Below are 14,006 nucleotides of genomic sequence, written 5' to 3' on the forward strand. Positions count from 1 at the left end.
GGAGAGCTGTTGCCAGATCAGATGAGGTAAGAGGTCATTTTGACCCCGTTTCTCAGGGGACTGAATCAAAACATGGTTCCCAGCGGAGGAGGGGAAGCACTAAGGCACAGAGGCTGAGAGGATAAAAATGGCTTCAGAATTGTCTTAAAGTCTTACAGTGGTTGGATGGCTGGAGCTCAGCTGCTGCCTCTTGGTACTAAGGGTTGTGACATCTTGTTGTTTCCCTGGGGCTGCAGGTACTGGCAACCTTGGCTGGTTGGCTGGCGGGACAGACACCACACGTGGATAAGTCTTGGCTGGTTGACTGGCGGGACAGACGCCACACGTGGATAAGTCTCGGCTGGTTGGCTGTGGCAGGACAGACGCCACACGTGGATAAGTGGTCCCATATTTACATCTCCTTGCTGAATTTGGCTGTGGCTCTAGCCCCTCACTTCCCTTTCCTCCCACGATGAACCACTGCCCAAGGCCACACCAGCAAACACGTCTATGTGTTTTGGAACTCAAGTTCACTGAATTTAATTTATCCATAGGATAAATCTATCCATGGGATAAATTGCATAGGATATCCATAGGATAAATTTATCCATAGGAGCCTCCTCACTCGCTTCCTATCGCAAAAGAAACATTATCTTTGTAAAAGAGCAGAAATATTCAAAAGAAACCTAGAATCTGGCTGGAGAATGAAATGCACTAGGTTTTTTTTCTCCTCTAATTTTCTGCATCAGCGAAGCTCTACTGTCTATAATTGTATAAATGGGCGTAAAAGATAAAGTCGGTCACGTTTTCTGATCTCAACAATCTCGGAAGTGTAGAGTGGGTAAGGGAGACTTGGAGATGATCACTCTCTTTTTCAGGAACTCACTCCTGGAGTATTTTTGTCAAACTATGAAAGTAAGTTCTACTGACCTGCCCCCAACTAAAATAGAAACGCTGAAATTTACTTTTTCTTCTGGATAACGGAGTTATTTTTTGGCTGGATGTGTATGCGATATTCCTCTGTTGCTCTATTTCTGTAGACACACCTCTGTAGTTAAGTCAAGTATTTCATAAATAAACCTGATTACATCAGAATAAAGTTCTTCAACAATAATCATAATATACCTCATAGACATATACAACTATTACATGTTAGCTGCTCTGATTTCACCATTACTCATTGTCTGCATGAACTAGAATAGTCTTCTGTATTCCATAAATATGTAACTATTAAAAACCCAATTTTTAGATCTAGCTTAGTAGTTAAAACATATGCTCTTGTTGGAGATATGGCTTCAGCTCTGAGCATTCACACCGTGGCTAACAATTACCTCTTAGCTCCAGCCTACGGAATCTGACTCGCTCTTCTGGTCTCTGAGGGCACAGGCATGTACATGGTGCACATACATACACACATACATACGTATATACATACATACATAATGCAAACACTCATACACATAACAAAACGAATCTAAAAATAGACGGTAAAGACTTGTATTTCAAGGCATTTAAAAATTTATAATGATAAATCTGATAATTTGGTTGTTTAGCTATTCCACATAGAGAAAATATGCTAAAGACTGGTTCAGTTTTTTTTTTTTTGAATCACATCTGTCAGAACATGAACAAATTCAAAATGCACCACCCATGCACAGATAAAATACGATACTGAGGTAGGGCCCATGGGAGTGAGATGGCTCAAAAGGTGAAAGTGCCTGCCGACAAGTTCGACGACGTGGGTTCGATTCCTGGCCTCGCGTGTCTTAGAAGAGAACTGACATCCACATATATGCCCTGGCACCCATGTGCTTACACACATACACACCAAATACACAAACAGTGGTAATACAAACTAAAGCATTATCTTGAAGTATTCATTTTATTAACAAACACAAACGTGAGATGTTTATAATAAAACATATCAATATTGAGAAATCCTACAGCCTGGAGGCCATGTCCCTCCTGTTTGTCTTGCTGGCATCTTCCCAACCACATCTGATCTTCATTATCTTCCTCCTCAAGCAGGGCAAGGAGAGCACGACTTTACATATCAGGACCACAGTTGGAAGGACAACAGCTATCATAAAAGTCGGAGGCGTGTACCATACAAACTGATTGATATCCACCCATTTATTCCAGGCAAAAATCAAAGCGTGCACTGTGCCCAGAAGAAGAGAGACAATTCCTAGTTTGCTCTGCAAAAGAAAATACATTGTGATCCTAAGTGAAGGTTGATTCAGTAATAGTCGATTCGACCCTATCCCCTTGGGACTTGTTCTGCTGCTTGGAAATCCTTTCATTTGGAAATCCTTTCATTTATCTACTGCTATATTCTCAACATGGTCCATCCACACCTTTCTATTCTTTTTATATGTTGTCCTCATCACATGACTTTTGGGTAACTGTTCTTGTTTCTAAGGTAAGTGGAAAAGTCATTATCTTTCTCTTAGGAAGTGGTCAACAGCTCTATCTGTGCCTTCTCTGCCATTCTGCTTAAGACAGCTTTCTTAAGGTGTTTCTGCTTTATTGGTGGTGGCGGGGCTCAAAACCAGGGCCTTGTGCGTGTTAGCTGAGCACTCTGTAATGGGTCAACATCCTGGATTCATTATGACATTTTGTCTTATTGATTTTATAATAACTCTGCCTACCAGGCAATAAATAAAAGTGGACGCTGTCTTATAGCAGGGTCCTGGTAGGAGCAACACAATATTTTGAACATGTTAGGTGTTCAATGAATATTGCTGATTGATTAAAGTATACTGTAAAAAAAAAAAATCAATCTGACCTCAGTGGTCTTTATCAATTGATGTTATTCTAATTATGTAAATGAATAGAAAATGGACTTTATGTGGTGTGTGTGTGTGTGTGTGTACAGTTTTCCATGAATCATTTTTTAATGTCAAGCAAAAGGTTTTAGCAAGGGAGGCTGGGAAAATAATTGTAGAGGTTTCCCTTCACATAGAAAAAAGTCATCCTGATGGTGTTGCAAATCTACAACTTTTTTTCTTTTTCTTTTTCTGATGCCCTATGCTGGAAAAAAAGAAGAGGAATAAAATCACTGGTCCACGTACATTAGAGAAGGTCTATTGATATCACAATTGTAAGTTCTAGAGGACGCTAGAAAAAGTAGTGAGGAAAATCCGAGGCCAGTCAAAACACTTGTTCTTTATATATATTTGAGACAGGGTCTCCCTATGTAATTCCCATTAGTCTGGACCTCACTATGTAGATTAAGATGGCCTTGAACTCATAGAGATCTATGTTTTTAAAACATTATATATTCTGATAGGATGGAAGAAAAACCGGGAATCATTTCAGTGATTGAAAAAACTAAACCTAGAAGATATGAAGAACAATTTCAATTTGTTGAAACGCTTTGACATTAAACAGAGAAAAAGCTGTCCAGAGCTGTCCACTGATAGACTGTAGAGACATAGCCCCACCCATTGGGGGCGTGTTCGCCTCGGGCTAATGTTTACGGATAAATCTGCCGGGCGTGATCCCAGCAGCCCCTTCTCTTTTGCTCCGCTTTTCCTGTGCTCCACGGGAACCTGTGGTCCTGTAAGTCTATTTCCTTATTAAAGCTGTATATATCTATATAATCTGTCTGCATTCATTTGCGCCACCACAATAGACTTTTGAGACATTCTGACAAGATTTCTAGATAGCTATTATTGGAAATGATCATCAGCCTGACAAAATGAAAATATCTCCACTATTCAGCTGTAATCTTATCCCTCAATTAAACAGCTAGGTTTCTATTTTTAGTATATGAACTGTGCAGGTAAAATGGTAGTGTTACCAAGTCTCCGACTCCAGGTGAAGTTTCTAGGTTAGTAACTGAAAATGCTCTTGAATGTGTGCATTAACTTCCCTAAATGGGTATTATGTACTTACAGCCCCAGAGACCAGGGAGGACTTGCCAAGGTGCAATGTCCAGATTCAGATGAACACTGAGAAGGACTGCTCAGTGCACACGTGACAGAAAAGCAGTGTCAGGAAGTATTTCACGAGGGAGACAACTCCATGGCTACTGGCTGAACACGAAGATCAGAAAACACTTTTCTGAGAGAATGTGCTACCGAGTCTAAGGCATGCAGGAATAAAAGAAACTTTGCGGCCTTATCAGAAGGCCACGCTGTCTCTCAGAGACACATATGGACATGTGGAAGAGATGGGAAGAACGCCTCACTGTGGGGAAATCTCCAGAACTACCTAACCATACAAGTTAAGACTATGACTTTAAAACATTTCCCAGTTACTTATGACTGAATTAAGTTGAGCTCCTTGGCTCTTGCTGCATGGAGCCTTTTTAAGTGTGGGCCTCTACCTAGAAGCTGTGTGAGTTCATGACAGGATTCTGAATTCCAGAAATATTTAGAAAGTTCAAGTGATTAAGCTAATTTAATTGTAACTTAAAAAAAGCATCTTTAAAAATGAGATAACAGAACTAGGTGTGGTGGTTCAAGCCTATAATTCCAGTACTTGGAAGCCGATATAGGACGATTGCCTTAAATTCTAGGCTAGCCTGGGTTATATAATAAATATAAGTGTGAGATTCTATCAAAAAAATTAGGTATCAGAATACCTTCAGTCAATAAAATTTTGTACTTTAAAGGAAGATTTGTTTTTCTTCTAGAGAGCATAACACTATGTGTCTTCAAAGGCCATAACTAAAGTCAAGGGATAGAAAAAAATAATGTTTTTATTGGGAAGACTAGTAAACAGTTGATATTCCTCAAACATATTTATAGTTATTGGATGGGAGCAGCAAATTGTCTAAAATGTTTTAGATGTGAGAAACAATGCTTTTGTTTTAGTAATGTCTCATATTTGTCTCTAAATTGCATCCGATAATTTATAGAAGCAATAGAAAAACTAAGAAAACATTATTAAATGGAAGAGTATGGGATCTTTACTACTGGGAAACATGATTTTTCTAGAATAAATCAATATATTTAATACTCTAAGAAGAGTAGGGTCACCTTTACACATCACTTACCTGAATATAGTGAAATTCTCTCCATGTTAAAGCGTCACTCACAGACGGGATAGACGTCACAGCCAGGAGAGCCAGGATGGCCAGCCCTACAATCCCCAGGGACACGTAAATCTCCATTCTCCAAACATCATGCTCAATCCAGGCATCTTCTTTGTTTTGCTGAACCTAAGTAAAAGAGGAACACAGCCAGACCTGTTGATACGTGGGCTTATCTGATGGCTAATTCTGATAGAACCAGAGAGTGCACGGGATCCCTGGGAATAAGCAGAGGGTAAAACAACCAGTCCTTGCAAGGTCACACTGCCAGGAAGCCAAGAGTGAAATAGGACCCTGTCTTTGCAAAGTATTTTTATGTTGAAATTGCTATTTATTTTCAATTAAAAAAATACTCCTTGATATAAGACGGCAGATGCTCTTGAAATTACAATAACGATTTTTAAAAATGAAAGATAATTTCTTAGAGTGTGAACCGGGGGCTGGGATACTACTGTTACTACAACAAGAGGGTGTTAATTCGTTAGGTCATTTGAACCTTTCAGTTTGTTAACCTTGCAGGGTGACACCTCCTACCTGCTTGTATGCCCAGTTGAGCAGCTTGTATCTGTAGGAGCGCCTCATTGGGTAAGACAGACTATAGAGCGCGTGCAGCACAGCGAAGAAGAAGCTGAGGAGTCCGAACTGCTTCCTTGCCAGCATCCACCTATCTAGCCACGGGGGGAATTTCTTGTACTTGGTTCCATTGCGAAGTTGCACAACTGCGGCTATGACCCCTGGCAAATAGACCAGTGCCAGGAGTGTGATGGAGACCATCGGCAAGACTTTGTTGATGACCAGGATTGGGATCTTATAAAAATATTGTTCACGGGACGTTACTAAAGGGTAAATGATTTCCCTCAGAACAGTGTACAGGAAGGTCAGAGATGAAACAATGGCAGCGATTTTAATTGGCAAGCGCCAGTTTGGGAAGAATTCCTCCGTGTGCTGAAGCTCAGAGGGGCAGTCAAATGCGTCAATGTGGACCATGTGCGGCAAATGCGCCTGTCTTTTCAGCATGCTGGTCTCTCCCGTGTCCTGAGACTACAAAAGAAAGAAAGGGGACATCTTAATGGAAAAAGCAATGGATTTCTTTCACTCTAACTTCCTGCTCTACCATTGTGCTTCTCAGTGAATAGGGCACACAGAGATTTGCTTGTGAATACCACTCAGCTATGGTACAGTCTGGGTATGACTGATCAAAGGTGCGCCTTGAGACACCGGTGTACTTCCTTCTTTGTGTTTGAGACAGACTCTCCTGTAGCCCAGGCAGACCTGCTCCCCACATAGCTGAACTCATCCGCCAGGTTCTGTTGAGTGTTGCCACCAAACTGGATTCCAGTTCTCTTTAAAATAAAGAGATGCGTGCTGACATGCTAAAGCTTAGACAGCCATGTCTCTTGAAGATTGGAAATAATGGCATAATCTTAAGAAGCCAAAATAAAAAATCGTTTTTTAAAAAATTCCAATTTTCTTTGGCAAAACCAGCAAACTTGTATATCACATTGGGTGTTCTGCAATGTTTCTGTTGGTTCCTGGGCACTTATGCAGAGCAGTGACCATAAACTCAATAATTCAGATGCCAAGGAGCAGGAGGAATAGGGTCGTTACCCGTGGAGAAGAGCATGGATTTTATTATGTAGCTAGGCTGCTGCTTCCACACAAGTTCACACCCCTTTGTCCATCGCGTTTTTAGTAGTCAGTAATTCCAAAGAAGGTGGGCTGAATCATTTGTCATTTCCACAAGGGATACACAGAAACAAACTTACAAAATTCAAATTAAGACTATAGAGTGTTTCATATTGTGTTCCTTCATGAACCGCTGGCTTCCTACCCCTTACGACTGTCTTCATTTTCATAGCTCCACGCATGCCGAAGGGGAAGCCTCCACTGCTTGTCCCAACGGTCACGGTTATCTCGCTCATTGCATTTCCTGCAGACCCCATAACTCCCGGTGATGGAGAACGACCTCTCTAACCCATCTGGATTCTCCTTTGAGTCAGAAACCACGGTTCTACCCAGCATCTTTCTCATTATTCCACAGGGAAGGAAATAAGCTCTGCAACTCCTGTGTGCTAACACAGCTCAAGTGCATTAGCCGAGAACAATTTTCTGGCTAAGAGTGAAAATTAGGGGACAGCAAGTAAGAGAGCTTACTTGAAAAATGAAAATGATTTGTCTTATGGGGTTATTGTTGTAGGATATATGCTTGTAATTCTTAATCTTTCCCCCTTTGAATAATTAATAATCTATTACAATTGCATTTTACATATTTTAAAAAGGTAATTATTTGGAACCGAAAATTCCTAACACTTTTTCAAATGTTGTAGTAAGAAACATCTAACCCTGTGGTTGGCCTAGAGTGGGATAAATGATTCTCTGCACGAAAAGATTTATCTGTTTAAACTCTGAGTCATGGTCCACGTGGAGGTCTCTCCCGTGAGCTGCCACAGTGCCTATGAAAATGTTTACAAAACTACCAGTAAATGGGACATCGTAATTTTTGTTTTTAAACTTAGAACCAGAGGTGTTGCAAAGGACTTAAAGGGCTCTGGAGATGATCTAGTCCGGTTCCTTCACTTTCTACAGAAATACAAGACCTCAGATTCTCAGGAACCCAATAACAGCTATTCAGCTAAGCCCAGCTAACCAGTCAAGTCAGCTCACCCATACCACACTGCCCCGACTCAGGCCGGCTTCAGCCACAGGCACCCAAGCGCCGAGACCAGCAGACGAGAATGGAATGCACTTTCTCAACAGTAGCAGGTTCAGAATACACTTGCAGTGTGTATAGATTTTAATTATTAGTTATAATACTCATTATTTTACCGAGTAGGTGTCATCTTCCAGATTTCTCTCAGGCTTCATTTTCCAAAGTTCTTCCTGCTTTGTAATATTTTTACCGATCTCCATGAATGTTATAAAATAGTATGGATTCAGCTACCTAGAAAAATAAAAAAGTCTATTCCATTTATGATAATATTGTTTGATGGAAGGATATAAAGTATTTATTCACTTTAGAATAAGAGATGATAGATACAATTAAGGTTTAAATAGTGAAAAGGCTGGACATTTAGAGAGTGGCAAAGCATTAATGCCAACTATTTGTTCAATGGATGACCTATAGCTATAGGAAACACAAAGGATTACCTATTACTTTTTACTTCAAGAAGACTTAACTCCAGACTCCCAGTTAGAAGAAAGCTCATTCCCCTTAAGGGTAAATGGAATCAGGAATGCAGTCTTCAGTTTTGACAATAATGTTATCAATGGAGGATTGAGGTAGCTGATACAGAACTTCAGGAAGACATGTTTCACAGGCTTCTGGGGTTGAAATCTGAGACAATAATTCACTTATTTGTAAGTTGAAATGTTCCCGAAGGCAGTGAATGGAAGAGACAAGATTATTAGGGTGAATCCCAACAGTTGCTTCAAGGTCCAAAAGATTGTATTGTCAGAGTGCCCTTTGAACAAGTCCTGTTGGTAAAACATGGCTGCTCATCTATTTCCAATGGGGTACTGAGTTGTGTTCAACTCCATGGAGAAGAAGCTAGTCAAAAAAATTTCCCAAACAAAGAAAATTATTCATTAAGGGTCTCATGAAGACTAATCCAGCCTTGGTTTAGCCTTTTTTTTTTATCATCCAGGATAAGCAGGATGTCATATTTATAGTGGCATTTCATTTGTATTTTAATAAATAAAGCTTGCCTGAAGATCAGAGAGTAAAACAGCCCCACTGGCCATCCTTACAGACCAGGGGGTAGTGACACACACCTTTAATCCTAGTAGCCACACTAGTTTGCCATAAAAACCAGGCAGTAGTGGTGCCTGTCTTCATTTCCAGCCCTAGAGAGGAATATGAGATGGGAGGAGACAACTCTCAGACACAGTCTCATTCTGAGGATTCGTGGAGGTACGATTGCCATTTGGGACTGAGGTCAAGGTAAGATCCAGTGGCTGGCTGCTTTGTTTTACAAATCTTTAGGTTAACCCCAGTTTCTGTCTCTGAGTTTTTATTAATCATGCTTCACATATTATCCATTATTCTGAGTGAGCTCTAGCATTACCCTTAGGGGATTACACCTGCAATTTGTACTTTCTCAAATGCAAGAGGAAAACAAGTTAAACACACAACAGCTATGCTGTTGGAAACCATTCCGAACACTTTGGAAGTCTGGACCACCTGTAACATTCTACTAAGTGGGAAGTTATTTCCAGGAAAAGGTTGTAATACTCAGAATGCTTTCCAAGTTCTAAAGGTCAAGACTTTACAAAGAACAGAGGGGTCACCTTTCCTTAACACCAACATTTTATAGTTAAGGCACTTTGGGAAATATTTCCAGAATTACCTGTCTTGAAACATTCACGATGAGAATAACTGTTGAGCATCCCTCCTGCGAAAACCACAAAATTGCTCCAAAGTCCAAAACTGGAGTGTTGACATGGTAACACAAGTGGGAAATTCCACACATGGCCTCATGGGAGGCCATTCACTGAATCCCAGGAAAATAGTAAATATATTATATTGTACACTTTCTAGATAGGGTCTCACTATGCAATCCTATCTGACCTGGAGCTTGTTATATGGAGCAGGCCTCAAACTCAGCGAGACATCTGCCCCTGCCTCCTGAGTGCTGGAATTAGGGGCACATGCCACCACCTCAAGCAGTAAGTACATTAGAGAACATCATCCTCAGGCCAATCACATACATACGAAGTGTATACGAAGCCTGAATGAGCGTCCTGTTCAAACTTGTATCGTATCCTCAAGGTACCTTATTGTGCTTATGTGACTATTAGACTTCTGGTTGCAGGAAGATGACCCAAGGTTGATTCCTGTGATCACATCGAGTAGCTAGGATGGAGCCAAGTCTAGTGGGCACATTAAGTTCTCTTCTGATATCCTCTCCAGGAGACAGAGAATGCAGAGATACTCTTAACATTCTGTTAAGTTGGGGTGGCATACAACTACCATGCCACTCCCCGTGTAAGCTGGAAGACTTCTTCATTTGGACACAAGAACGCCAACACAGAAAAACCAAGTAAGAAATAAAGAAGGACAAGTCCTGGTGGCTGGTGGCAATAGTTTAAGTACCTGAGACTAAATCTTGGATTTCTCAAATACATCTTAATACTTTCCTTTTTTTTTTTTTTTTTTTGGCTTGTTTGTTTGAGTCGGGTTGACCATTGTTATTTGACATTTTTGGGGTAAAGTATACACCATTCAAGAAGCACTTAGAAGGCCAAGCTCACATAGACACTAAAGAGGAAAAAGAATGAGACTTCATGCCTTCCTTAGAGGGACTTACAGTCTTCCAGGAACATTATTTCATGCCATTTGGTAAGTTTAATCAATATTATAAAGAGTAGTTTGGGAGGGGTGTCTAGGACTAGAGGAGCATGCACGTGATAAAACACAAGAAATGACTGGCCAAAGTTAGAGTGTATTTTAACTCTAGCGGTTCAGTATGGTAAAGAAAGTGACGTATGCATGAATCTATAGTTGCTCAGTGTTAATTCATGAAACGCACTGTGAACAATGACGTCAGATGCGGAAAATACAAAGTTAAATGAGAAAGCCTCCAAAACCTTTGGTTTAGGACAGGCAAACACTCCAGCAAGAACTGTGTGGTAATGCGGTGCCAAAGGTTTATAGACGGATGGTGGCTTGGGAAAGGAAGCAGAGGAAATGGACAAGAACTCCCTTCTATACCCAGTCCTGTACCATGCAGCGAGATGCCAGTGCTTGCTGACAGAGAACCACTCCATGGAGATTCTGGGTAGAAAGCCAGCGTGGCCCCAGGAGGTGCCCAGCCACTTGTTTGCACGGTACGGTACCACGCTGAGGAGCAAGGCCAAGGAAAAACACTCTTGTCAGTAAGGGTGGTTGCTGACTGCGTGCCCAGAAACCAGGAAAACAAAATATCAGTTAAATAAAACATGCTGGTTTCCATTAGACAGCAGGTCAACACATAATTGAAGTTCGGCAGGAGGAAAGGTTATGTCAGACTACCCAGCGATCTCAGCAGGAAACAGCGCAGAGTGAGGTGTCAAGCACTCCAGGATTTGACCCAGTATCCACCAACTCTTCCCCATTAAGAAGCGAAGCACAGATTCTGACATGATTTCTGTTTTGCTGAACTAGGATGGCAGGTTTGCTGTTCCTGCTAAATATTGACACAGCCCAACTGACTCATGTTTATGGCCAGGGGTTTAGAATCCGAGAAACCCAATGACTGGAACACATTGTCGGTTGCAGTGTTTGTCCCATCTTGGGGACTTTCAAACTCGTTTTGGCTTTGCCACAGCCAACTATTGGGAGACGGGGGTATTCTTCACAGTGCCGATTCTTAAAGCCTTGCTCTGAACATTAATGCAAAATGAATTCCCTTGATTAAATACTGAGATGTGGACACATCCCTACCCTAACCAAACAGTGAGACCAAATGCGAAGGGTACTTAAATTATTTGTCTAACAAATGCCAGTCAGTTAATTTCATCAGAGTAAATTATTAAAAGCCTTGACTGACAGTTTTGGAGAAAAATCCGAATCCCACCCTGGTCCCGAAAGACCGGTGTTCCAAAGACTTAGAATGAAAAATTCCATTAACTAGGAAACCAGAAACCCAAACAAACAGCACAAGGTACCAGCCATTCATTAATGCAAACTCAAGGAGACTTTGCCAAGTTGGCAAACTTACTATCTGAACCCAACCTGACTGCAAACTTGACCACTATCCTAATCCCAAACCCTAGCGCCAGGGCCTCGGAGTCCAGCCGGCTCGCGGGGACGTCCCACCCCCAAGCACCCCTTTCCCTCCCCCAGTCCCGCAAAGTTTCTCAGGGCCGGTGGAGACGAGAGGCAAGTGGCCTGCGAACCACACGAGGACTCACCCGCTCCTCCGTGGGGACCCGACGGCGAGCGGCTGCTGGGACTCCCAGCCCACGCGGAGCCTGATTCCCGCAGCTCGCAGCCTGCGTCTCAGACCCCGCCTCTCGGCCGCCGTCGCACAGCGCCCCCTGCCGGCCGCCGGCGTCCGCTCACCCGGGGTCGCTAGGACGGCGGTGGGTGGCGCCCCCGCAGGGGCGTGGACTTGGCCTTTGCCTGACCCTTCTCAGGCTCCCACCAGTGGGCGAGTCCTTCTCTGCAGCACTCCTGGGTTGCACAGGGCGAAACCGTCACCTGGAGGGCTCGCTGAAAACCGACGCCATTCGGGATGAGGTCTGGACGGAACCTGGAGTTGTGGATTTCGCCTGTTCCTGGGTGAGACTGCAGGGAACCCAGGTCTCCATCTGCAGGGCAGCGCTCTCGCTGAAGCATATTAGTTTCTCTGAGAACTAGCGGTTAGTACAGCCAGAGAACGAGTCTGAGTTTGTGAGTGACTTTCACCTCCTCATCCCATCCTCAACTCAATCAAGTATTACAAACCAACAGGAAAGTTACTGTCAATATTCGAAAGTTTCAGCAAGAGAACATGTCAGCGGAATCTACTCCTCGGAAGTGGAAGTCGACTCAGTAATTACTGAGTTCTCAATTGCAACATCTCGGGAATTTCGTGCACAGCGTTTTCAGAACGAGTCTGGTTAGGAAACGTAAAGCAAAACAAACTCCCATCCATTTCCTGCATGATCACCCTTTATCCGCGGGGCGCCAAACACTGCATGTTTTGTTTTATTATTTTATTTCCATTGAGACAGGGTCTCACTATGAACTCTGGCTGGCCTGGAACTCACTATGTACAGCATCCTTTATTCATTCATTCATACTAGGTCTGTGGAAGAATGTTCCATATTCTATTCGAGGATAACTAGATGTGTGTGTATGGGAGGGGGGCACACAAAGCAAAAGGTGAAAGGCGTTCGGAATAAACCAGTAATGCGTGAGTTCTGCAGCTTGAACTCAGTATTCAGAAACTAACTTTACCGACTGAGCTGAGTCTCCGCCCTGTGGATTGGTTATAATGTGGAACGGGTCACAAACCTCCCATCTTACAGAGATTCCCCCGCCTCTGCCTCCTGAGTGCGGGGATTTAAAGGCCTGGTTCACGACGCCTCACTATTCTGCACATTTTAATGTTCTTTATACACTTTTTCGGAGTCACTGACTCAAAAAAAAAAAAAAGTTCTGTAAAAAGAGGCCTTTGAAGATTAAATTATCCTGGGCTGACACCTTGTGGTACAACTAGACATTTGCAGCTTTTATTTCTAACGAAGGTAGAAATCATTAAAACCACCTTTAGAGAAAGGGCTGGTTAGTGGATTAAGACCCAGAATCAAGGTTCCCTGCCCTGTGGGAAGTCCAAGGACCACCCACCTCCATTCGGGCTGACGAGGGAGGGGGACTTGATTGGGGGAGGGGGAGGGAAATGGGAGGTGGTGGTGGGGAGGAGGCAGAAATCTTTAATAAATAAATTTTAAAAAAGAAAAAAAATAATATTAATAACGGGCATCAATGAGGACTTGAGATGAAAAGGAAATGTTAATTAGTATAACCAGTATGTAAACACAGTGTGGCGATTCTTTTTAAAAGTTACAAAATATAACTAGCATAGGAGCCAATTATCTCTAACAGGAACATCTAAAAGAAATAAAATCAGTATGTCAAAAAAAAAAAAAAAAAGGGAAAAGGGTTTGGTTCCTAGCGTCCTCATTGTCGTTTCACCTTCCTCTCTGGCTGCCAAAATCTTCAAAAAAAAAAAAAAACGTTGCATAAAGCACAGGCTAAATAAATTAGGTCACATAAATAAGTCTGTATACTCAAGTTGCAGCAACACACCTTTACTACCTGTATATATGTATGTACTTAGTATGTACTTATTGTAGGCATGTGGATGAATGTTACTGTATACATGTGGGGCTCAGAGGATAACTAGATGTATGTGTGGGGGTAGCACAAGAAGTAAAAGTTAAGAGGAGTCCAAATTAACGCTGTAACCCCAGCTCCAGGGACTGTTCTTGCTTCCACCCTGTGAGCTGTGCAGGCTGAACT

General features: G+C 42.2%; 1 protein-coding gene across 1 annotated transcript; it reads right to left on the minus strand.

Annotated features, from left to right (window-relative positions):
* Positions 1-1,919: 1,919 nt before the first annotated feature.
* On the minus strand, positions 1,920-11,975 carry Steap1 (STEAP family member 1). The gene is made up of 5 exons (XM_057758800.1): positions 11,912-11,975; positions 7,847-7,961; positions 5,555-6,061; positions 4,985-5,149; positions 1,920-2,177 (listed from the first exon to the last, which is right to left on the minus strand). The coding sequence occupies exons 2-5, from the start codon at positions 7,928-7,930 to the stop codon at positions 1,920-1,922; spliced, it is 1,014 nt and encodes a 337-aa protein (XP_057614783.1). The 5' UTR covers positions 7,931-7,961; positions 11,912-11,975.
* Between the last annotated feature and the right edge of the window lie 2,031 nt (positions 11,976-14,006).

This window comes from Chionomys nivalis, chromosome 26 (genome assembly GCF_950005125.1).
Source record: "Chionomys nivalis chromosome 26, mChiNiv1.1, whole genome shotgun sequence".
Taxonomy (NCBI): Eukaryota; Metazoa; Chordata; class Mammalia; order Rodentia; family Cricetidae; genus Chionomys; species Chionomys nivalis.

Bases quoted from the DNA above. Each gene is read 5' to 3' on its own strand.
- Steap1 (XM_057758800.1), bottom strand. From the start codon at position 7,930: ATGGAGATCGGTAAAAATATTACAAAGCAGGAAGAACTTTGGAAAATG. The intron at 6,062-7,846 runs GTAAAATAATGA...TTTCTTTTGTAG, and splicing joins TGGAAGATGACACCTACTCG to TCTCAGGACACGGGAGAGAC. The intron at 5,150-5,554 runs GTAGGAGGTGTC...TCTTTTACTTAG, and splicing joins TCAACTGGGCATACAAGCAG to GTTCAGCAAAACAAAGAAGA.